This window comes from Ipomoea nil, unplaced genomic scaffold (genome assembly GCF_001879475.1).
Source record: "Ipomoea nil cultivar Tokyo-kokei standard unplaced genomic scaffold, Asagao_1.1 scaffold2921, whole genome shotgun sequence".
Classification (NCBI taxonomy): Eukaryota; Viridiplantae; Streptophyta; class Magnoliopsida; order Solanales; family Convolvulaceae; genus Ipomoea; species Ipomoea nil.
In genome coordinates, this window is record NW_017619349.1 from 3,707,458 (window position 1) to 3,730,000 (window position 22,543).

The window sequence follows — 22,543 nt, forward strand, 5'->3', positions numbered from 1 at the left end:
TGTTCCTTTGATCCAATCCACAGTCTCATTAGGATCACTTTAAAATTTTTACTTCAAGCTGATTCCAAATTTGCCATGATGCCATGATTACTTAGCTCTCGATCTAGACACATTAATTTTATAAGTTGAATGAGTTGAATTATACTTTTTGTATATTATATTTTTTAAAAATAGAAATAAGCAGCTTCCATTTTGCCACCATAAGTCATCAACTGCTTTAGCAACTGTAACGGAAATTTGGAGATAACAATGGTTATAAAAGACAAGGAGATAGAAATATGCGGCCCCACAACTTATCAGAAAGGGCCACGTGGATGAGTAATTTACCCCAATCCGCCATACAATACTAGCTTGCCCACCTTTCTCGGCGGCGCTTTCTTTTCTCCTCCGCAACCCACCGCCCAGAAACGCTCACGCGCCGCCACCGGAATATCCTCCTCCTCTTTAGAGATGTCGTCTACTACTACTATTCTTCCTCTTTCACCAATTACTCCTCCGCACCTCCGTTCCCATGCGCCCTGCCTCACTCAATTCCTCCCCCGCACCTCCTCATCCATGACCCGCCTCAAACCTCTCTTCCTCCGCCGCAATCACCTCCGTCGTCTCGCCGTCTCCGCCGCCGCTGTTCGTCAGGACACCACCGTCTGGACTCCGGCTCCTCTCTCAACCGTCTCCCCCGCCGCCGAGTCTCTCTTCCACGTCATCGTTGACGTCTCCGACTTCCCCGACCTCGCGGTCTCCCACACCAAGGCTGGACAATACCTCCAGCTCCGCGTCCCCGACGCCGAGAAGCCTTCATTCCTCGCTATTGCCTCCCCGCCTTCCCTTGCCGCCGCCAAGGGCGTGTTTGAGTTTTTAGTGAAGACCGTCCCCGGCTCCACTGCGGAGCTTCTGTGTAAACTCCAGAAAGGAGATGTGGTGGAGCTGAGTCCTGTTATGGGGAACGGTTTCGACATTGATCGGATCTCTCCGCCGGAGAAGTATCAGACTGTACTGATATTCGCCACTGGATCTGGAATTAGGTGAATTTTTAAATTTTTACCTTCTTTCAATTTCAAATAATTTTCTTTTCTTTGCTCTCCTGTTATTCTTATCATCAGCAGTAGTCGAAACTTTTATGAATAAACGCCATCTTGCTATCCCAATCTGGCAATCAACCAGGGAGACCTAGTCTGTTTGCTATACTGTAAAATAAAATAAGAAAAACTAAAAGTTTTTTAATGTTCTAACTATGAATGCCTTTATGTATATGTCTCCATCTGCATTTCTTTCTCTGTAATGTGAAATTGTGAATTTATACTTTCAATATTTGTAAGATATTCATGTTTAACTATGGGATATACTGCTGTGGAGGTGAGTGGAAACAAGCTTTGGTTGTCAGATGTAATAAGCATTGCCCAATATAGTGTTGTGTTGAAACCTGTAATGATTTTGGAGGCTATGTAGAATTGTAGATGCAGTAGTTTACTTGATGGATTATGCATGCATTGTGAATCTAGGAGGAATACTTGAAAAATTAATTACCATATGATATGGAGAAGATTTGATGGTAGGAAAAATGCCGAATCAAAATATAGACTGGATTAGATTCTGTATGATTCCCATGAACCATTCTCCCAATCATTACAGACAAATGCATTGGGATCAGCAACCCATCAATGATTGACAGGCTTGCTATGGCCTTAAGTGTAGGTTGAATATGAAAGTATGGACCATTGTAGTCTACTTACTGGACTGATGTTTGAGGTACACCATTCCCCGTATCCAGGATGGTTCCACTCTTTTTTTGTGAGCAAAAAATTTCACTTTGTTTTTTGCCTTTTCCAAAGTATCTTTCAAGGGCTATATCATCAACTGTCTTTGGCCATGCTTTTTATACCTGCAACTAAACAATAAAACCTTGCACCTAGTGGGTTAACTCTTTCTTCAAGAGCATTAGTGCATTTCGACACTGCTGAATATTGAGCGAAGTGCTTCTGAGATTACAATTGATTAAGGAACTTCTGACATATGTCTCTATGAAAGGTTAATAACCTTACTTTTTTTGCCTAGTAATATGTATATTGCAAACCTTCCCCCCGGTTGTATCATACTAGGTGATTTTGGAGATGCACATTACTACCCCCTAACATATTGTTTAAAAGAAGGCGGCTAGTTCTCTTTAATTATATGTACATTAAGCTTCCTGCATAGGTGGTCCCTTTTAACTCCAAAATGGAGGGTGCATCATTTGGTATATTACCTCAGCTTTGTGGGTATATCCTTAATTTTTTGATCGGAAAGATGATTCTAGTATGTCTATTTGATATGCTGCATGCTTGTCTCTCTTTTTCCAATCCTTCTCCCTCCCTTTCCATCCCTTCTGATGTATTTTCTCCTTGATACCTTTATCTCCAGTCCAATCCGGTCTCTGATTGAGGGAGGATTTGGTGCTGACCAGAGATCTGATGTGCGATTATATTATGGTGCTCGCAACCTAGATCGAATGGCTTATCAGGTATCTTTGTGCTTGTTACTGCATGGATAATACTGTGTTAATTTTGAGGAGAAGTTCACAAACAAGTTGTTTGATCTCGTGGTTCCTTTCAACTTCTATAGGATAGGTTTAAAAATTGGGAATCTTCTGGAGTTGAAATTGTACCAGTATTATCTCAACCAGATGATTCTTGGACTGGCGAGAGTGGCTATGTGCAGGTAATCAATATGTATCAATTTGTGCTTGCCTGCCTTTTCTCTTGCTTTACTTCTCTGTATTGGAATGATAATGTTCTGAGGCTGGCTTTTGCAGGCTGCATTTGCCAAAGCCAAGAAGCTTTTTAAACCACAGTCAACTGGTGCCGTGCTTTGTGGACAAAAACAAATGGCTGAGGTTTGTAGCTATTTTATGTTAACAGACCTTTAAACTATATTGGATTTCCTCAATTATTTGACGATCTGTTTTAACTTGATTTCATCTTGGGATAGAAAATAAATGTCTGTTAAATATGATCTAGATATTGCATTTACATGCTATTAGTTGAATTGTTTTTATTTTGTTACTCCATTCTTTATAATATGCATGCTTTAAAACAACTTAATGGTTTTCTCAATAACTCAATAAGACTAAAAGAAATTCTAAGCGAAGAATTAGCTAAGGAGCAGGGATGTGAGTATATTTTGTTGTACTAATTAGGAGTCTATGGGCTTTAAGTAATTGTTAACCTTTGAGACTTGTGTACACTGAAATGCCAGGGTTAATGCACGGACTTGCTGTTTCTATGTACTCCCTATGTGCTGTTTTAGGTGATGTGTTTACTTCGACCCGATTAAGAAGATAAACAATTATGAACCCTCTTAGGGAAAGGGCTTGACTTGGTTGAGAGCTGAGTTCCTCATTGCTTGTGCCCAAGAAATTGTTTTTTGGTATCTTTGTGCTCAAACAAATTTCTCATTGTCTACTTTCCAAACGACATGATAGATAGTATCCAGTCTGTATTTTACATTCACAAATTGCTACTTAAATACTTATTTGCAAACATATAAAGGATCATAACTATATATATATATCCTCTGCCTGTTGCAGGAAATTACCTCTGTTCTTATAGAAGATGGAGTTTCAGCTGAGAAAATCTTAAAGAACTTCTGACTCAAAATTTGTAACCAGTTTGTTGTATTATTCTCTAGTTTTCAATAAAACATACAACTTGGCCCGTCCAGACAGCGAATTTAATGTGCAAAGTCTGCTGGCTGCCTCTTAAACCAACCAGAAGATATGCGAGGTCGATGCAACAAATTGTAGGTAGTTTCTCAATTTTCATATTCTCAGCATCTTCATGCTTGGCTTCGTTTTGTTGTTTTTGCCAATTATCATAGGATCTGACTGTGGGAAGGGTAGTGCAACTCTATCTCTAAGCCCCAAGAGAAAAATAATTATATTCTTTGTATTATTGAAACAACACATTACAATTTTTTAGCCTACTATTTTGTTAACATTTGAAACTATGGTATTAAAATAAGGTTGAGATGATTTTTTTATTTTTTTTTGGCAGTAGAGATGGTGATTGCTACTTGTATTTGGGTTGATTCTACACTCCTTTGGTATTTGACCAAAATGATGTATATTACGTGTTTGTGTTTATGTTTAGTAAATTCATTTTGTTTTTAGTACGTGTTTATATTTATGATACTAATTAAACTTGCAGTACTCTAAAAACGAACATCTATTATCTTGCGAGATGATTTCAAATTAAAAACTTTAGCAAAAAAGTAGCCTGAGATAAGCCAACAAAATTATCATTATTTTTTTAAAAAATTATACATGTTCTTTTGTGCTTGATAATAGCTTTTAAAATAATTTCATTTTTACTTGTGCAACTCCTCCAAGGTATATAAAGGTTTTGTTTGATAACATAATTAGCTTATCAACCAATTAAGAAATTTTTTTGATCGGCTTTTATCCAATCAACTAGTCAAATCTAATAACTTAATCAGCTAACAACTATTTACTAATATTTTAAATGTTGAGATTTTGATCTCACATTTGATAAGATATGAGTTATACCCATTTCCCAAACTTGACAAAACACACACAATCCTATAGAAGTAATACCCCACAATATAATATGTTAAATGTTAAGGAATGCCAATCAGACTTGACAAAACACACAATTCTATAGAAGTAATACCAACACTATAACATGTTAAATGTTAAGGAATGCCAATCAAAGCCAATGGCTAATGTCTCCAAATAGTACAAATTAATAAAGGAAGCAGAAATACACAACATGTCAATGGTGAAGAGTTTGGTGATGAATAAAAAAGCAGTGAACATGTGAATTAGCAGAGAGACCCCTAAGCATCCACTCACTCTGACTCATGCTGTTTATTATCATCAGGTTCCTGCTCCTGTTGCTGTTGTTTATGGCTGTTATGGCGATGCCCATGACGGTGATGATGATGATGATTCTTCTTGTGCTGCTTCTCGTTCCTGTCAGATTCATCGATTTCATCACCTGACTTGCTTAGGGATCTACTTCTGTCCCGTTCAGTGTCCGATGATGTTGAATCGTGACTGTGAGAGCGGTGGTGGTGATGCTTGCTGCTGCGGTGCCTTCCATGACTACCTCTCTTATGATGGTCCTCATCGGAAGCACTCGAGTCCACTTGCCTGCGACGCTGATGATGCCTGTGATGCTTAGCGTGGTGTCTTCTTCTCCCAGCACCGTCATCGTCATCGCTAGAAGATTCCGAGCCGCCAGAAGAATGTGATCGCCGATGACGCTTGTGATGCTTTTTGTGGTGTCGCCTCGTCCCATTGTTGTCATCTTCGTCATCAGAAGAGTGATGATGGTGGTGGTGCCTTTTATGCCTCTTGTGAGACCTTTTCACGGCTTTTCTACCGCCATCACTTTCACCGTCACTATCAGATTCCGAGTCGGATCTCCTCTTGTTCTTTGAAGCTTTCACCTTCTTCTCTTTGGCTTTAGCATCTGCCCACCCCTTTGCTGCCACCGCTTCAAGCTTCTCCTCCCATTTCAACCGAGCTTCGTTCTTCTCCAAAGCCCTCTTCTTTTTCTCCTCCACCAATTGTATAAATTTCTTGGCGTCCATTCAAATGCAAATGACAACAAAAATTCTGCATTTTGGTATGATGATGACCAGAAGTGCACATCTCAAAGATGAGAATGAAACAATGTTAGCTCCTCCATCAAAAAAAAAGACAACATAACCAAAGATATAAACTACGCAAATTCTAGCCAAGCACAAATTTTGTGAAACAAGAATATTGGAATGAAGATGAAGTGTGATCTCCCAAAAACATTTAAGCATATAATTCATGAATATGCTAACAACTCAACTTCATCATGATAAATGTAACCTATAATTCATCTCAATCAAATATTTTTCTTCGAAGTTCATTACATAATAACCATGAATTTAGAGCAAAGATTCAAACTATTTGCTTGTTTTTACAAGAAACGCATCGAAATAGAGCAAGATAGAGCCAGTTCCTTACCTTGTAACAATTATATGAATGCCGAAGAAGTCAAACTTCCCTTATCAAAAGCCAAGCTTCGACTATTCTCTCTCCACACAAGGTTGCACAAATCTGAAATCATATCCAATAAAGATTTCAATGTTATATTACCTCTACTTAAAATACCTTGATTGAAGCTTACCATAACTGAAATCTAAGAATATAGTTCCATAAAAGAGAGAAAAAAAAAAATCCTAAAACAAAGCTCTATTCTTGCATCTCACAACTACACATCTACCATAATTAACAAGTAATCAGCTCACCACAAGAAATCCATACAAATTACAAAATCATTCAAGTAAAAACGTCTCTAGTTTAAAATGTATGGGAAAGGCTAGGTGCTGATCGGCATGTACCCCGTCACCAGTTATCATGCCCGTACGCATAGAACTTTCATATATATATATATATATATATATATATATATATATATATATATATATATATATATATATATATACACACACACACACACATATATATACACACACACAATCATCCAGTAAAATGTGAGGGTTGATCTAAGCACATGTGGAAATTTTTAATTACCTAAACCCTCCCATATATATATATATATATATATATATATATATATAATACCATCTAAGGTGCTCTGAGTATAATGGTTTAACCACGTTTAGTCTTAAACTTTCAAATTGACCCCACGTGGTCCTTCAACTTTCAAATTGTTACTATTCGTGGTCTTTTGACTTTCAAATTTTAACAACCAATGGTCCTTCCAAGTTAAACACCCATAGCCTATATATATGTGTGTGTGTGGTTCATATGGGTTCATCAATGGTTGATTTGTCAAGATGGAGGGTATGGGTGTGTCCACACTTTTGACCGGGGAGGAGTTCTCAACAGAATCCTCATATATATATAGTCCTAACTGATAAAGAACAGCAATCTTTCTACAGTATTCCGAGGACCCAAAGTTGAGAAGATCTGATTTCTCAGAATATGCTCAAAAGAGAAATACATAGAACCCTAATCACTGGAAAATTGAAGCACTGTAAGATTCAAACCCTAACTTTAAAAAAAAAAAAAAAAAAAATACAGCTGATAAAAAATTGACTATAATCGCTGATAAAACAACACTTTCGGAATTTAAAATCTGACTGAGAAAAAGGAACCATCTTTCATGCTTCCATTAAAAACTTTTTTTTAAAAAAAAAAAAAAAAAAGCCCAGATTATGATACAACTGATTGAGCAAATCAAAGTAGCATTTACACAAGAACGAAGCCACTCATGCACAAAAAGGGGAATTCAACATACAGATTAAGAAAGTGGAGGAATAGAATACCTTAAGGGAGAAAGAGAGAGACAGATCTGAAGGGGCCGGCGGAGAAGAACAGGTTTGACCTTGAATTATTATGGGAAGAATGAAGAGGAGGGTGGTTTGGGCATCTAGAAAATTCGCCGATGGAGGGGTATATATAGAGAGAGAGAGAGGGGAGCGTAAGCAATTCCTAAACCGCTTAAACGGATAATAATTGAGATATGCCGCGTTTTTTACTTTTTTTTTTTTATTATTATTTTTTTATAATTAAGGAATTGTCTTTATGACGTTAAAATATAGGGATAAGGGTCAAATACACCCTTGAATTATTAATGAAAGTGCAATTAGCCCCTTCAACTACAAAATGCTTCGATTAGGCACTTCAACTTTAAAAAAGAATGCAAGTAGATGTTTTTATAGGTTACTATCAAGTAATATGTTAAAATTAGCTGATTTAACATTAATATATTTAAATAATTAAATAAATGGTTCAAAAAAATAATTTAAATAAAAAAAATTATTTCTTCTATATTCATTGCTTTCAATGGCGAGACGTGCAGCACCACTACCTCCGCTCAGCTTTCGAGACCACCCATTCTCGTTGTTGCTTTCCGGTGCTATCTCTCTCTCCATCGGAGTTTCTCTTCACCGGAAAAAAATGGTTAAGGCAAAGACATGAGGTAGAAGCGTCGGCAAGACTCTCATTGCAGCTCGCGCTGGAAAGCTAAAATCACCGCCTCCTATTGCGCTGCACCACTGCCACGGCATCTTCGGACCACTTCCGTCGACCGAACACTGCGATGGCCGATGAAGTGAAAACTAAGCCGTCCGCCATCTTCGGACCACCATTTAGTTTTCACTGCGGTCGCCGTCCTTGAGCTGAAAAAAACATGAGCGGTGGAAAGGACGGATAGCACAAGGAGGAACACCGCCGGCGGAACTTCTTGGGTGACAACCATCGCGTCAGATTCGTCGATTGTCAATGAAACTATGTGGCCACCACCAAGGTATCTTGAGGAGATTGTATTGATGATGAAATAAGTTAGAGTTCAGCGCAATGATGAAATAAGCGCCACCACCAAGATATCTGAAGATGGCGTGGCAATGGTGCAGCGCAATTGGAGGCAGTGATTTTAGCTTTCCAGGGTGAGCTGCGATGAGAGTCTTGCCGACGCTTCTACCTCTTGTCTTTGCCTTAACCATTTTTCCCGGTGAAGAGAAAGGGAGAGAGAGACGGCACTGGACGACGAAAATGGGTGGTCTAGCAAGCTGAGCGGAAGAGGTGGTGCTGTAGGTCACACTATCTGAGTAGATGAATACAAAATTAAAGAAATAAATCTTTTTATTTAATTGTTTAAATATATTACAGGTTAACATTTTACTTGGTAACCTATAAAAAGTTCCAATTGCATTTTTTAAAAAAGTTGAAGTGCTTAATTGAAGCATTTTGTAGTTGAAGGGGTTAATTGCATTTTCATTAACAGTTCAAGGGTCTATTTGACCCTTATCCCTAAAATATATGTTTTTAAAGAAATACAAAGTGCTTGGTTCAAATAGAGTTAATTAGTAAACTAGTCCTTTAACTATAGCAAAATTATTAATTTAGTCTTTGACTATTTTTAAAATTAATTAAGTCCCTTAATTTTAAAAATTTTAATCAATTTGGTCATCCGTTTGTTTGACCATTAATCAACTGTTAATTTGGGACCAAATTGATAATTTCGCTATAGTTAATGGACCATTTTGGTAATTAACTTTAGGGATGTGCAATTCGATTTAGTTTTCTCGAATCGAACCGTATCGAACCAATTTGTTCGGTAATATACCGAACAACCGAACGGTATTGGATTCTTGTATACTGAATGGTTCGATAAAAAGTCTATCCGAACTGGTCCGAATTGTTCGGTAAAAAATTGAACTAAACCGAATACTGTTTGATTTTTAAAAAAATAATAATAAATAAATAAAAAGTAAATCCAATTCCCTTGCTGCTTGCTCTGCCGTTCAGCTCATATTCCCACAGGTATCTCTCGTAAATGTTTTATTTGATTTCTTTATGGTTTGTTATCAAAAGTTCTATATTATGTGTTATGATGTTTACATAGTCCATATCCAAGTGGTCCATTGACTAGCGAATTACCAATTTGGTCCCAAGTTAACGGTCAAACAAACGGATGACCAAATTGGTTAAGATTTTTAAAGTTGAGGGACTTAATTGGTCAAAAAAATAGTCAATGACCAAATTGGTAATTTCGCTATAGTCAAATAACAATTTCGGCAATTAACTCGTTCAAATATGCGCATCCAAATCATAATTTAAAATAAAAATATTTATTATTTCAAAAACATATGTCGAAAGTAGAGATGTCAATTGATCAAGTTTAAATCAATGATAATTCTGATAATTGGAAGAAGTTTAGATCATGATACTTAAATCATGCAATCGACAACAACATATGAACGGCACCTTATCCGATTGAGAAAGCGACCAACTAGTTGCCTTTTTTGTGAAGAAAGAGACCCCAATGGTCACATTTTATACAAAGAATGTGACACTAGTGGTCTCCTTCTTAAAAGAAGAAAGAAGGCGACCATTCGTCGATAGTCAAATTTTTTTCTTTTGGGTGTAGTTGAAGCATCATCTGAATCCTAATGAGTTAATAAATAATCAAATACATAATACTTCGTATGTGAATGAGTTAATTCCACTAAAGATTAATTATCTTTGGTTACAATTTCAAATTTAGTTATAAACTATCGTTTTTGCCATTTAACATCCCAAACTATTATTTTTTGGACACTTTTGACTTTTCCTATTTTTAGTAAGGATATTTTTGCCTCTTCATATTTTTCTTTTGTTATTTTTTTTTTTGAATTAATTCCAGCATTGGTCATCTGACTATCGTAATTTTCCATAATTAGTCATCGACTTTTAATTTGGACAATTTAGACACTTGACTATCAAAATGTTTCCAATATTAGTCCTTCCATCAACACTGGGTTAAGTAGACGTCAAACTGAGGGTTAAATTTGTCTTTTAACATTTTACATATAATACTTCATCGTTGTAATAGAAATATAAAAACAGGGGAAAGGCTTTTTAATTTGAAATTGTTAAAGCTTACATGAGAGCATCCATGGCCGTCATACACTGCGAAGTAGTGCAATTCGTTGTTATTTTCGCGATCCATGACGCAAAACCACGGATGAACCGCAACCGCATCTTCCATGTCCCGCGCCTCCGTCCACAGACGGAATCCATGCCGTATTTTGGAAGCTCTACTGACTCAAAAAGAATAGAGGAATCATCTGGACTCAAAATTGGAGGCAAGCGTTTTTTGAAGAACCCTAGATTTGGATTTTAGATTCTTCGTTTTCTATGGCACTTCGATACGAGCAGGCGTTTTTTTGTTCTGAAAATTTTCGTTTTGTTTTTGTTTGGTTTGGTTTGGTTTGTTCGAAGTTGAAGAACCCTATATGTCGGTTTGAGAGGTCTGTGTGTGACGGTTGATTTTGAGCTCAGATCTGATTGGGAAAAGCTCGAAATTTGAGTGTATTGTGAAATATGTAGCGATTTTTTTAAAAACCAATTTTATAGCAATTTGTTAAGACTGGAGCTTGAGTGAATTGAACATATGGCTTCAAATCCTCCATTTGAGGTCCTTTGACAAGCTGGTGGATAACGAGGATGATGGTGATTTCAAGGTTATCGCGTCGGGGAATGAAAATTTAGTTTGGGTGATCTTAATAGTTTGGATGAGTGTTGTAATGGAAATTTAGCAGATGAAGTTGCTTCTGATGCAGTAGTTGATAAGAATAGTAGATCTGGGCATTTAGGTGTGAAGCCTCCTCCTCCTAGCTGACCAAGAGCTCGACTCGCACAGCGACGACGCCTCGCTCTCGTTCACCAAACCGCAGCAAATCTCTGCCATCCACCACCCCTGCCGGCGATGACGTATTATACAAAAAGTATGTTAGAAGACAATTTTAGCCCTCAATTTGACGGTCATTTAACCAGGTGTTAACGGAAGGACCATAATTGGAAACATTTTGATACTCAAGTGTCTAAATGTCCAAATTAGAAGTTAAGGACTAATTATGGAAAATCACAATAGTCGGAGGACTAATGCTGGAATTAACTTTTTTTTTTTTTTTTTTTTTTTTTTTTTTTTTTTTAAATTTCATCCAGTTTAATTAGTTTAGGACTTTACTAAAAATTGGTTGAAAAATATGGTTACTAAAAATCATAGGTTACCTAAAGTTCTAAAACAATTAAACCGATTGAAGATGGAAAAATAACAAAAGAAAAATATGAAAGACAAAAAAATACCCTTACTAAAAACATGAAAAGTCACGAGAAAGACTAAAAGTATCCAAAAAATAATAGTATTAGATGTTTGTAGAAACGATAATCTGAAGCTAAATTTGAATTTGCCACCAAAGAGAAGGTACATCATTGTGGAATTAACTCTATGTGAACCTATAAGACAATAACAAATACTCCGTAATTTATGCAATGTACTACTTACTAATACATTTTATCAATATAAATAAATAAATTAACATATATTTATATATAATTATATAAAATGTTATACATACATATATATATATATATATATATATATATATATATATATATATATATATATAATATACACACACACTAATATTAATAATGTATATATACTAGACGGACTTAGCGGGCCTCGATCAACCTGTCTCGCAAACATCTACCATTTTATCAGAGTGAATTAAAAAATCCATCAAAATACGAACCATAAAATTCAAAATCTGCCCCATCTATTTGGCAAAGACGAAATGATCTAACTCAACGAACTAAGCTTATTTTGAGGATTCTAAATTTTAATTATAATGTTTGAACCAAACACCCCCTTACTAGGAAATTTCCTTTTGTCAAGCTAACTACTCGGTCTTTTCCACTTTCCCTTCTAACAACGCTGTTAGAGAAAATTTCAGTTTCATGAAAATTACAGTCTCCCCCAAAAACTTTCATTGACTCGCACAAAAGTCTCTATAACACTGTACGTCTATACCTTGCTGTCAGAATACCTGATCCGCCACCACTACCGCCACCGTGAATAATGGCGTCGCCGTCGTCGTCGGCGACTACAAACGTCATGCTAGCAATCTACGAGAAGAAGACAGTGTCTATTGACCTCTACCGCCCGCTCCGCAACTTCATCGTCGTCCACTACTCCGAGCGGGAGGCTCAGAGCCTCGAGGACGACCTCGAAACGCTCAGGGAGCTCCGCTCCGAGCTCGAGCGTGGAATCTCAGATTCCCTCCCCGCTCGCCGCGATCTCCTCCAGAAGTACTTTAGAGCTCTCTGCGCCGTCGAGTCTCGCTTCCCTATCTCCGCCGACAAGGATCATATCAACACGGTGACGTTTACCTGGTACGATGCCTTCAAAAACAAGCAGAAGGCTGTTCAGCAGAACATTCATTTGGGTATATTCATCAATTTGATTTATTTTGAGCTTAGATATTTTGAACTGGACTATTTATATCATTTCATCTCCATTTAGTGGTGCAATTGATGACTACTCGGTAAAGTGGATATTGAGTACAGAATGGTGTTTGCTAGCTCATGTGTATTAACTATCTGGAACTTATAGAGTGAGCTTGTTAGATTTGGTTGGCAGTTGTGTCATTAGCTGTGGTAGTGGAAGTAGAGACCAGAAAATATTGTATTCAGAGAAGTGATTTTAAGAAATATAAGTATATGGTACCTGGCAATGATTAAATTTACTCTGTAGTTACCATTCCATATTATTTTGAGTTGGTTTTAGTGATAAATAAACTTGTTTTTATAGAAAAAGCTGCGGTTCTGTTTAATTTGGGGGCAGTTCATAGTCAAATGGGGCTGAGTTTTGATCGATCATCTGTTGATGGGAGAAGGCAGGCATCTCACTCATTTATAGCAGCAGCTGGGGCATTTACTTTCTTGAAAGATAATGTGGCAATGAAGGCATCTACGGGGAACTCCACCACTGTGGATGTGTCTGTGGAGTGTGCTGGGATGTTGGAAAGGCTGATGCTGGCTCAGGCTCAGGAATGTGTTTTTGAGAATACTATTGCCAAGGGAAGCACTCCTGGGGTTTGTGCAAAAATTTCTAGACAGGTTGGTTGGTGATTCTCAGTGCTTTCTTTTTTGCTGCTTGTAGGTCTGGTCTGTAGTTCTAGAACATTATTCTCATCTTTTTTATCATGCTTGGTATGGGTCCCCAAGTAGTCTAATACTCTAATGTTATAATAACCAATGGTAACTGGGAAGTTGGTTCTGCTGCAGTTTACTATATGTAATTCATGAGGCTTGACTGCCATCAATTAGCAATTATTGTAAATGTTTGACCATAAAGTGGACATCATTACAGGTTGGGATATTTTATGAAGAAGCTTTGTCTGCATTAAATTCGGCACCTCTGAACCAGCATTTTGACAAAACCTGGCTAACACATGTCCAGATTAAGGCAGCCTTGTTTTATGCAGAGGCTTGTTATAGGTATAGTTTAGAACTCCATGAGAAAGAAGAGATTGCTGAGGAGATTGCGAGGTTGAAGTGTGGGATCAGTGCCTTGTCTGACACAAAAAAATCATCACCGAAGGGGGCTATGCAGCAGCTAATAGATGCTGCAAATAAATTAGAAACCAACCTAAATCATAACCTGGAGAGAGCTGTGAAGGAGAATGATAGAGTTTATCTCATGAGGGTTCCTCCAGCTAGTTCTTTGACAGCTCTTCCTGCATTTTCAATGGTCAAACCTATGCTAATGAATGAGGTGCTGGATGCAACCAAGGAAAAGATGTTTTCCAGTCTTGTTCCTGATAGCAGTGCCAAAGCTCTTTCTAGGTATACTGAAATGGTTGATGATGTCATCAGGACTCAAGCTGAGAAACTACAACAGGGAAGTGAACTAGCTCGTGTGAGGCTTAAGGAAATGGACCTGCCTGATTCAATTCTTGCCTTGGAGGGAAATTCCACTTTACCTAAAGTGCTGAAAGAAGATGCAGAGGCAGTACAAATTTGTGGGGGTCCAGCTGCTTTGGAAGGTGACCTTGAACAACTCAAAGATCTGAGGAGGGTGAATCAGGAGCTGCTTGTCCAAACTGAGGAACTTTTGCAAAAGGAAGCAATGGAGGATGCTCAATTTAGAAGCCAATTTGGAACACGTTGGACTAGGCCTCAATCTAGTACCCTAACAAAGAACTTGCAGGAAAGATTAAACAGGTTTGCAGCAAATCTGAAGCAAGCAACAGAGAGTGATGCCAGAATTGAGCGATCTGTGAGGGATCATGCTGTGCTCATGTCAATACTTGACCGCCGTCCAGTATGTATCTGCACAACTATTTTATTCTATTTCCTCATGTTCTGAGGGGAGATAAAGTTTATATGCATCAATAAGATGAGCTTCGTAGTTAATTTAAACCAGTTCTTATCTAAGTTCCTAGATTCATCAGCATGGAGCATTGAAAAGATCAAAGCAGTTAATATTTCTGATTATGTTTTAAAACTACGTTAGATGGATGCTTCTGAGAGATTTATGATAAACTTTGAGCATTTGAGTTTGATAATAAGTTAGCATTTGAGCATTTGAGCATTTGAGTACTACTTAAGGAGTACTAAATTATTTGTTTGAAATCAAATTTTTTGTGCCCCATGAGTCCATGACTAGGAGGACTACTTTATTTCAACATTTTGTTTGTGGTCTTGTCTCTGCATGAGGAAATCTTTGTCTTAAGTAGTTAAGTATTTAACCTTAAATATGTTAAGACATGAGTCTGATTCATGTTTCTCAATTATATCATGAGCATTGTGCTTTTTGTCAGGTTGCTTATTTATTTATTTATTATTTTTATTTTTTTTTAAATTTAATTTTTTTAAATTTATTTTAAAAGTCATTCGCACTCTCAGTTCCTCAATACTGTACTTATTGGGAACTTTATAGAGTTTTCCTCTCTTTTCCTTTCTTTCTTGTGCATGCAAACGAAAGCACATATCTTACACATGGTTCTGCTCTGTAATAGATTGAATCTGCACTTCCAACCCTTGCAAGGCCAATGATGTCTCTAGATGCCAATGAAGATGCCATAGTTGGAGTGCTGAAGCAGAGTTTGGTAACTTCCAACTTTCCTAGTTCTATACATTGCTTAAATAAAACTTATGCAAACTGAGATATTAGATAATCGTGCATTGTTTTATACCCTGAAAAAATAGCAATAAGATTTTCTGCACCCTATATATTATTAGTAGTTATAATAATATCATTAGATGCTTTAAAAATCCAATACCAAATTCCTAATAATAAAGTGATAGAAAATAATGAAAAAACCAAGTTTTATCTGAAAAATGGCTGACATGGGAGGGACATTATAGTTATTTCATCGTGGCCCAATTAAAATGTCGCCCTTACATTACATATATGACAGGCATGGGAAAAGGCAAAACCTCTGTGATAATATAGTCATTTAACCAATGTTTCTTTTTTCCTTTTTGACTTTCAACTTGATTCCAATTTTTACATCTACAGAGGCAGTTAGAAAGTCTTGGTGCTCAGAGGGCGGGCCTTGAAGACATGTTGAAGGAGATGAAGAGGAAGGTGCATTTACAAACTTTATGTGTGCTGCTTCTAGTTCAAAAATTTCAGCAAAAGACTTATTTTAATGGCCAACTTGCTTACATTCTCTGATATAGTGATATCTGTACCTTTCTAACACAACCACTCTGAAGTTCTGATTCATTTTCTTTTGAAAACTGCTCAGGATGATATCCTTCCTAAGTTGATGACTTCTACAGGCTCTCATGAAGATCTTTTCAGAAAGGAGATAGGGAAGTATGATCACATTTGTCAGGATATTGCGCAAAATATTGAGGCACAAGAACAATTACTGATGCAAATTCAGGTCCTTTTTGAAAAGCTTTAATGGGGAAATTCTTTTTGACAGCTTTTTCCCTTCTCAATAATTTTCATAATCTCTCAAAAATTTAATCTCATGATGCTGTATATGCTCTCTTTCTTTCTTTTTTCTTTTCCCCCCAAATTATTCTCTTTTTCTTTTGTTTTCTAATTTTTTCCCCTGAGCACCATCTAATTACTTCGGTATATCCTTCAATAGTTTGTTCATGACACGATTTATTATTTATTTGTTTTTTCAGGCTCAAAATGACGAGTTTGCTTCAATTTTCAATCTTGTGGATTATAAGGGTATGCTTTTAAGTTCTATGCTTAAACTATGGATGAGTACATAGCTTATACTTACTGGTTTTATTTGTCCCACATTACAAAATAATTGGACTTCAGTCCTGAGGTTTCTCATTTAGTAGAAGAGAAATTTTGGTTGCATGAAGAGAAAGATGCGGTATTTAGTTACACTACCACCATTTGTCTAGTGCATGTGTGTGTGTTTTTTGGATGGGTGGGGTGGTCTCACAAGAAACGGAATAAAACAGAACACACATATTGGATTTTATCCACACCATCATAAATGTCTAGTACATTATCTTTCTGTAATTGTGGGAAGATGAGTTCCTGTAATTTTGGTGCAAGTGGTATTATCATGATTATAACACTATGGTGTATATTGAGTTTTTGGAAGGTTTTTGTATCGCCAATACTTTTTCTATAAACTGCTTATTGTATTTTTGGTGCTATGTGCCTGCTACCATCAAAGTAATCAAGCAGTTCTGTTACATGTGTCGTTATCTTCTGGCATCTTTAATTTCCGTCTCTTCTTGTGATGGAATATGCATGTTACACACTGTATATTATTTTGTATCCCTTGCATCCATATCCCATATCTTGGTAACTGATGGTCTACATGATATCATATAATTGATTTTTCTTGCTTCATCAATCCTGCATCTATTCATTCCTTTCAAATGTTGTAAACAGTAAACTTCATTTTACTTTTCACATCCTAAAGTTTCTTTATATTGTAACTACATTTCCTGCATTCTGTTCTTCCCAACCCCGAAAGTTTTGTTATGAATTGACATTTGATTTTTGATTTGAATTTTTTTTTTCAACACTCTCAGCAACTTGTGAGAAGATCTACAGGCAGATTGAGGCTGCCATCGCAAAATATCGAGAAATCAAGGATAATGTCAATGAAGGATTGAAGTTCTATGTTACTCTTCAGGTATGGGTTTTTAATTTTCAGTTATATTGTTCTCAGTTTTTGAATTTATCCAACCTGGAAAATTCTATTCTTTTTTTTTTTTCTCTTATGGCAAGGTATAATATATTATCTATTAATTTTGAACAGGATGCAATCACAAATGTGAAGCAGCAGTGCAGTGATTTTGTGAATACTAGAAATATGCAATGCCGGGAAATGATTGATGAAGTCCAGAGAAAAATTTCCGGCCTCAGTTTTCAGGACTCTAAACCTTCGGGTGCCTATAATTACCCTTCGGTAGGGCAACTGAATTCTCAACCTACCGGCCCCAACCCTCCTCCGCTTACCCAATCTCCTGTCTACCAGCCTCCTCAGCAGCCTACAGTCCCCAGTTACGTTCATCCTCCTCATCCTCATCCTTCTCATCCGCCTCCCCATCACGCTTCTCATCCGCCTTCCCCGTACGCTACTCCTCAACAGCCACCGCCGCCTTATCATTTGCCAGCTCAGAGTATCCCATACCCACATCCTCAATACCAACAGCAGCCATTACCCAGCCACGAGTATGCTCAACCTGCATATCCCGGGTGGCGTGGTCCATACTATAATGCACCTCCTCAGCAACCGGGGTCTATGCCTCGACCTCCTTACACCGTTCCTCCGTATCCTCCTAACCAGAATGGCTACTACAGACAATGATGGTCATTTCCTTGTGAATTTGGATGGTGCCTGAAAATACTTGTATGTATAGGGTGCTCTCTTTGTAGAACTGAAATTTAGGGCACTTTGAGTCTGTTAACAAATTTTTAGATTTTGTAAAAATGTGGCATTAGCTATAGAAACAATAATAAGCCACTGCTATGGAGTAGAAAATTGATGATATTGAATGCGTTGTTTGTCAATATATATAATACTAAGCTACAGGGTAGTAGCCAAGTGCCCAAGTAGGCAAAGAGGCAATTATTATACCATGGACCATGTTCACTTTGCATTATGAACCATATCCAAATTATGTATTCGTAATAATATATTATGTACCTTTAGTTAATAAATTATATATCTACTACAATTAACATATATATTATATATGTGCAATTAATAAATTATTACAATTATTATAATTAATATATTATGTACATGAACCTTGGGGGGTGTGGTTGGGTGAAAGGGATTCATCCCTCGGTCAAGGGTTCAATCCTTGACTTTGGGTATGGAGCAACCTTAAATCTCCAGGCTAGTTGTCCTTTTAACGAGGAGGCCAGCTGTCCTTTCAACGAGGGGACTAGTCATTGGGTCCGGTGGTGGAAACATTGGGTACATCCAACAAAAATATATATTATTATGTCACCTGCTAGAGAGAAAACGAAGTGTTACATACTCTAGTCAAATTGGGCTACTTTGTAATCACAAGGTTACAAATTCAACTCCTAATGAGTACCGTTTATTGGCCTTGTTGATTTGAGCCATATATTTAGTTATGGGTAGTTTATATTGATTTATCTTTTTGTAATTCTTTTGTTGACGAAAGTCATAAGGGACGGGGTTTACCCGAAAGTATGTTAAGGGGTGGAGTCATTCACGCCATTTTGTAAGACTATATAATCAAGAGGTGTCAAACGAGCTAAATTAACTCATATGTGATGCATGACTTGTCGCGTACAAGAGATGAAGAGAGAAAACGAGTCGGGTGGGGAAGACCTGAAAAGATAAATCGCACAGGTACCCATTTTAACTCTCAAACACCTTCACTTCCTAACATATCCTGAAATATAATATAATATTGTATTCTGTTGTCTTTCACACTTTTAAGATCAAGCTAGCTCTCCCTTCCGGCACTTATTAGTCTTAACTGCACAGTTTTTTGTCTATCCACTTAAACCACCGTCTCCACATTTTCTAGAAGTATGGTGTTGAACTTTAGTACTTTACCCTTCACCATCATTTGCTAGCCACCAATTCTTATACTTAACCTTTCACCGGGCTTTGCCCAACAACACTACTAAAGGCCGAAAAGATACACCCCCCACATAACTATACTATTAGTAATGCTTTAATTTCCAAACAAGTAATACTCTACTTCCTCCCTCCATCTTCACTTTAATTTCCAAACAAGTAATACTCTACTCCCTCCCTCCATCTTCACTCTAATACTTTCCTTTCTGTCGGCACCATGAAACCAAACCTTCAATTCACTCTCAATAATCTTCTTTTACTTATAATCTCTAGTTTCGATCTACACACACATCATATACATTCATTATATTCAACAAAATTAAAGATGCAAGGATCAGCTAGTACTAGTAGTAGCGCAACGATCGATCATGTCACAGTAGAAATCATTCCAGAGGAGACTCTCAATCTCCTCTCCTCGATCAACTCCAAAATGGAGTCCCTCTCCATCTCCAATTGCATCTGCAGACTCCCCCAACACGTTTCCAAAGGCAACGAACACAACTACTTCCCTAAACGCGTCTCGATCGGCCCCTTCCACCGCGGAAACGCCGCCCTGAGAGCCATGGAGGTCCAGAAATGGCGGTACCTCAACGCCCTGCTCAGCCGCGGCGGACAGGACACGGAATCCGCCTTGGACGCCTGCATCGAGCGATTGCGGCGGTTAGAATCGCGAGCCAGGAAATGCTACGGCGGCGGCGGAGAAGGGAGGATGATCGGCCTGGGGAGAGACGAGTTCGTGGAGATGATGTTGCTCGACGGTTGCTTCATCATCGAGCTCCTCCTCAGGTTCGCGTTCCGAGGAATCCGCCGGAAAGACGATCCGTGTTTCAGCTCGCGGGAGGCGTTCTCCGGCGTCAGGAGCGATTTGATTTTGGCTGAGAATCAAATTCCGTTTTTTGTTGTTGAGCATTTGTATAAGGTGGTTCCTCTTCCCAAAGACTGCTCCTCTTTCTCGCTCGCTCATCTCTTCCTGTTATTCGTCAGGAAGTTGATCGACCGGCCGCCGGAAGGATCATTGCCGGCGACTCAGGATCAGAAATTTGGACCGTTTGTGTATCATTTACTTGATCTCGTTCGCCATTGTTACTTGCCTGCAACTCCTCCATTGCAATCAACTGCAACTGGAGAGCAGAAGAATCTCTATTCTGCAACTCAACTTCAAGCTGCAGGTACAACTAACCACATTCCACTAATTGTGCAAAGGTCGTTGATCGAAGGAAGTAAATTGTCCCGTTCTCAAATTCTCAGGCCTTGTTTATGATGGGTTGTCTCCCAATAACGAGTGATAGATCAAATCAACTCATCAGTTAGCCCGCCAGGCTAATTGTGCCCTTTAAAAAAATAAAATAAATATTAGGCCAGACTAGTTTAAGTCTTCAAAATCTCTGTCTAAGAGTCGATGGAAGAGGTAAATCGTGAATGGCCTTTAGTTCCCAGGTTCTCACCTCTTGCCTATGATAACCTTAGGCTCCCAATAAGAGTGATAAGTCGAAATAATTGAGCTAGCCAGGCGGGACTATATTGTGCATTTTGTTTGATGCATTAGTTTTCCAGTTTATGCCAGACTAATCCTAAGCCTCTAAAATATCTGCACAAGAACTGCGGGAAGATGTAAATCGCGAGTGAGCCGGTTCCTAGGTTCTCACCCCAACCTAAGATTTGACAATTGTTATATCGGGCGCACAATGCATTGTGCGCCCTAAAAATCCTCTATTCCGTATGCATAATTGTATAGTAAAATACACATAAACTCCTAATATAATATACATAATCTTAACATAATACATAATATACAACTCTTAACATAATACATATGAACTCTTAACATAATACACATAAATTCTTAACATAATACACATGAACTTTTAACATAATATACATAAACTCTTAACCTAATATACATAAACTCTTAACATAATACAAATAAACTCTTAAAGTGCACAATGCATTGTGCACCCTGGTGCACGATATAATTTGCCAGATCTGTCAAGTTCTCCTAATGACCTGTAAATTTCCCACAAGAGTGATTAATCAAACCAACTAATTAAGCTAGCTACGCGGACTATACTGCGCCATAGTTACATTTTATTGACATTGTCACGATACCATTTCATGTGTTAAGTTTGGTTAATGAAGTTATTTACCATTCAATTTTTCATAAAGGCATCAAATTCAGGAAGAAGGCATTATCATCTACTGATCAAAGCATACTGGATATAACCTATGACGACAGAGGCGTCTTGGCCATCCCACCAATAAAAGTTGAGAACCACACAGAAACCTTGTTCAGAAACATCATTGCACTAGAGGAGTATACGCCTCATCAGACGACCAACCACTACGTTGCATCCTATGTTTACCTCATGAAATGTCTGATACGATGTAAAGAAGATGTGAGCTTTCTTCGCAGAAAGGGAATATTAATTGTGAGTGGTACTATGGGGAATGATGAAGAGATTGTTGGTGTGTTTGACAGCCTGCATGTGAAGATTAATGGTGAGGATGAGGAGTTTTACTACAGGGGGCTGTGTGAGAAAGTGAACAGGTTTAGTAATGTGGGAATGGAGAAGAAGGAGAAGAAGAAGAAGAAGAAAGAGGTTTTGTGGCAGAAAATGGGTGATGTGTATCACAGAACGCCTTGGGGTGCTGCAGTTTTTGTGGTTGCAATTCTAGCTCTTGTTTCTTCTCTTTCTGCTGCTTTGTTTTTTGCAATCACATTTTTGTTTCACCATGCTTAATTTCTTAAATTGGGGTGAAATATTGTTCATTTGATCAACTGTTTGAGAAAGTAGGCAGATTCCTTTGTGTACACCAGCATTTGGTTCTGTCTGCTGCCGAGTCATTTTACATCCTTCCAAACCCTCTATCAAGTCGGAATGTGAAGGATCTTAGGATTGGGGATTCAATCTTTTAGGGAAGAAGCAGGAAGTTGGTAGGCATGTTGGAATGTCTCTCAATTTTTAATTTGTATGGAATTTGACTTTGAATATGATTTTCCATTTAACTATTGTTATTGGGTTTGCAAGTTGTAATATAAGTGGTCGATTAATCACAAATGAAGTGATGATTAATCAGCAACCACTATGTGAAGGTGAGCATGGTGTAAAGTATATTCTTTGTAATAGTTTATAAATCACATTTAAAAGATAAA

The 22,543-nt window shown here is 37.7% G+C and overlaps 4 protein-coding genes across 6 annotated transcripts; 3 read left to right on the forward strand and 1 right to left on the reverse strand.

Moving 5' to 3' along the window:
• Positions 1-243: 243 nt before the first annotated feature.
• Positions 244-4,017, forward strand: LOC109161182 (fruit protein pKIWI502-like). Its single transcript, XM_019309541.1, has 5 exons — positions 244-1,022; positions 2,398-2,497; positions 2,599-2,694; positions 2,789-2,869; positions 3,563-4,017. The coding sequence occupies exons 1-5, from the start codon at positions 451-453 to the stop codon at positions 3,623-3,625; spliced, it is 912 nt and encodes a 303-aa protein (XP_019165086.1). The 5' UTR covers positions 244-450; the 3' UTR covers positions 3,626-4,017.
• Positions 4,018-4,714: 697 nt separating this feature from the next.
• LOC109161122 (sarcoplasmic reticulum histidine-rich calcium-binding protein) lies at positions 4,715-7,442 on the reverse strand. 2 transcript variants are annotated; one of them, XM_019309473.1, is made up of 3 exons: positions 7,324-7,442; positions 5,996-6,088; positions 4,715-5,614 (listed from the first exon to the last, which is right to left on the reverse strand). In XM_019309473.1, the coding sequence occupies exon 3, from the start codon at positions 5,587-5,589 to the stop codon at positions 4,843-4,845; it is 747 nt and encodes a 248-aa protein (XP_019165018.1). In that variant the 5' UTR covers positions 5,590-5,614; positions 5,996-6,088; positions 7,324-7,442; the 3' UTR covers positions 4,715-4,842. The 2 variants fall into 2 exon arrangements, with proteins under 2 accessions (XP_019165018.1, XP_019165017.1); XM_019309472.1 differs by having other exon boundaries at positions 4,715-5,650; positions 7,324-7,441.
• A 4,962-nt stretch (positions 7,443-12,404) lies between these two features.
• Positions 12,405-18,410, forward strand: LOC109161092 (ALG-2 interacting protein X-like). Its single transcript, XM_019309427.1, has 9 exons — positions 12,405-12,771; positions 13,137-13,444; positions 13,698-14,651; positions 15,349-15,438; positions 15,852-15,920; positions 16,084-16,224; positions 16,478-16,526; positions 17,357-17,460; positions 17,587-18,410. The coding sequence occupies exons 1-9, from the start codon at positions 12,405-12,407 to the stop codon at positions 18,136-18,138; spliced, it is 2,634 nt and encodes an 877-aa protein (XP_019164972.1). The 3' UTR covers positions 18,139-18,410.
• A 963-nt stretch (positions 18,411-19,373) lies between these two features.
• On the forward strand, positions 19,374-22,533 carry LOC109160788 (UPF0481 protein At3g47200-like). 2 transcript variants are annotated; one of them, XM_019309032.1, is made up of 3 exons: positions 19,374-20,561; positions 21,556-22,151; positions 22,383-22,533. In XM_019309032.1, the coding sequence occupies exons 1-2, from the start codon at positions 19,610-19,612 to the stop codon at positions 22,128-22,130; spliced, it is 1,527 nt and encodes a 508-aa protein (XP_019164577.1). In that variant the 5' UTR covers positions 19,374-19,609; the 3' UTR covers positions 22,131-22,151; positions 22,383-22,533. The 2 variants fall into 2 exon arrangements, with proteins under 2 accessions (XP_019164577.1, XP_019164576.1); XM_019309031.1 differs by lacking the exon at positions 22,383-22,533 and having other exon boundaries at positions 21,556-22,361.
• Positions 22,534-22,543: the final 10 nt, after the last annotated feature.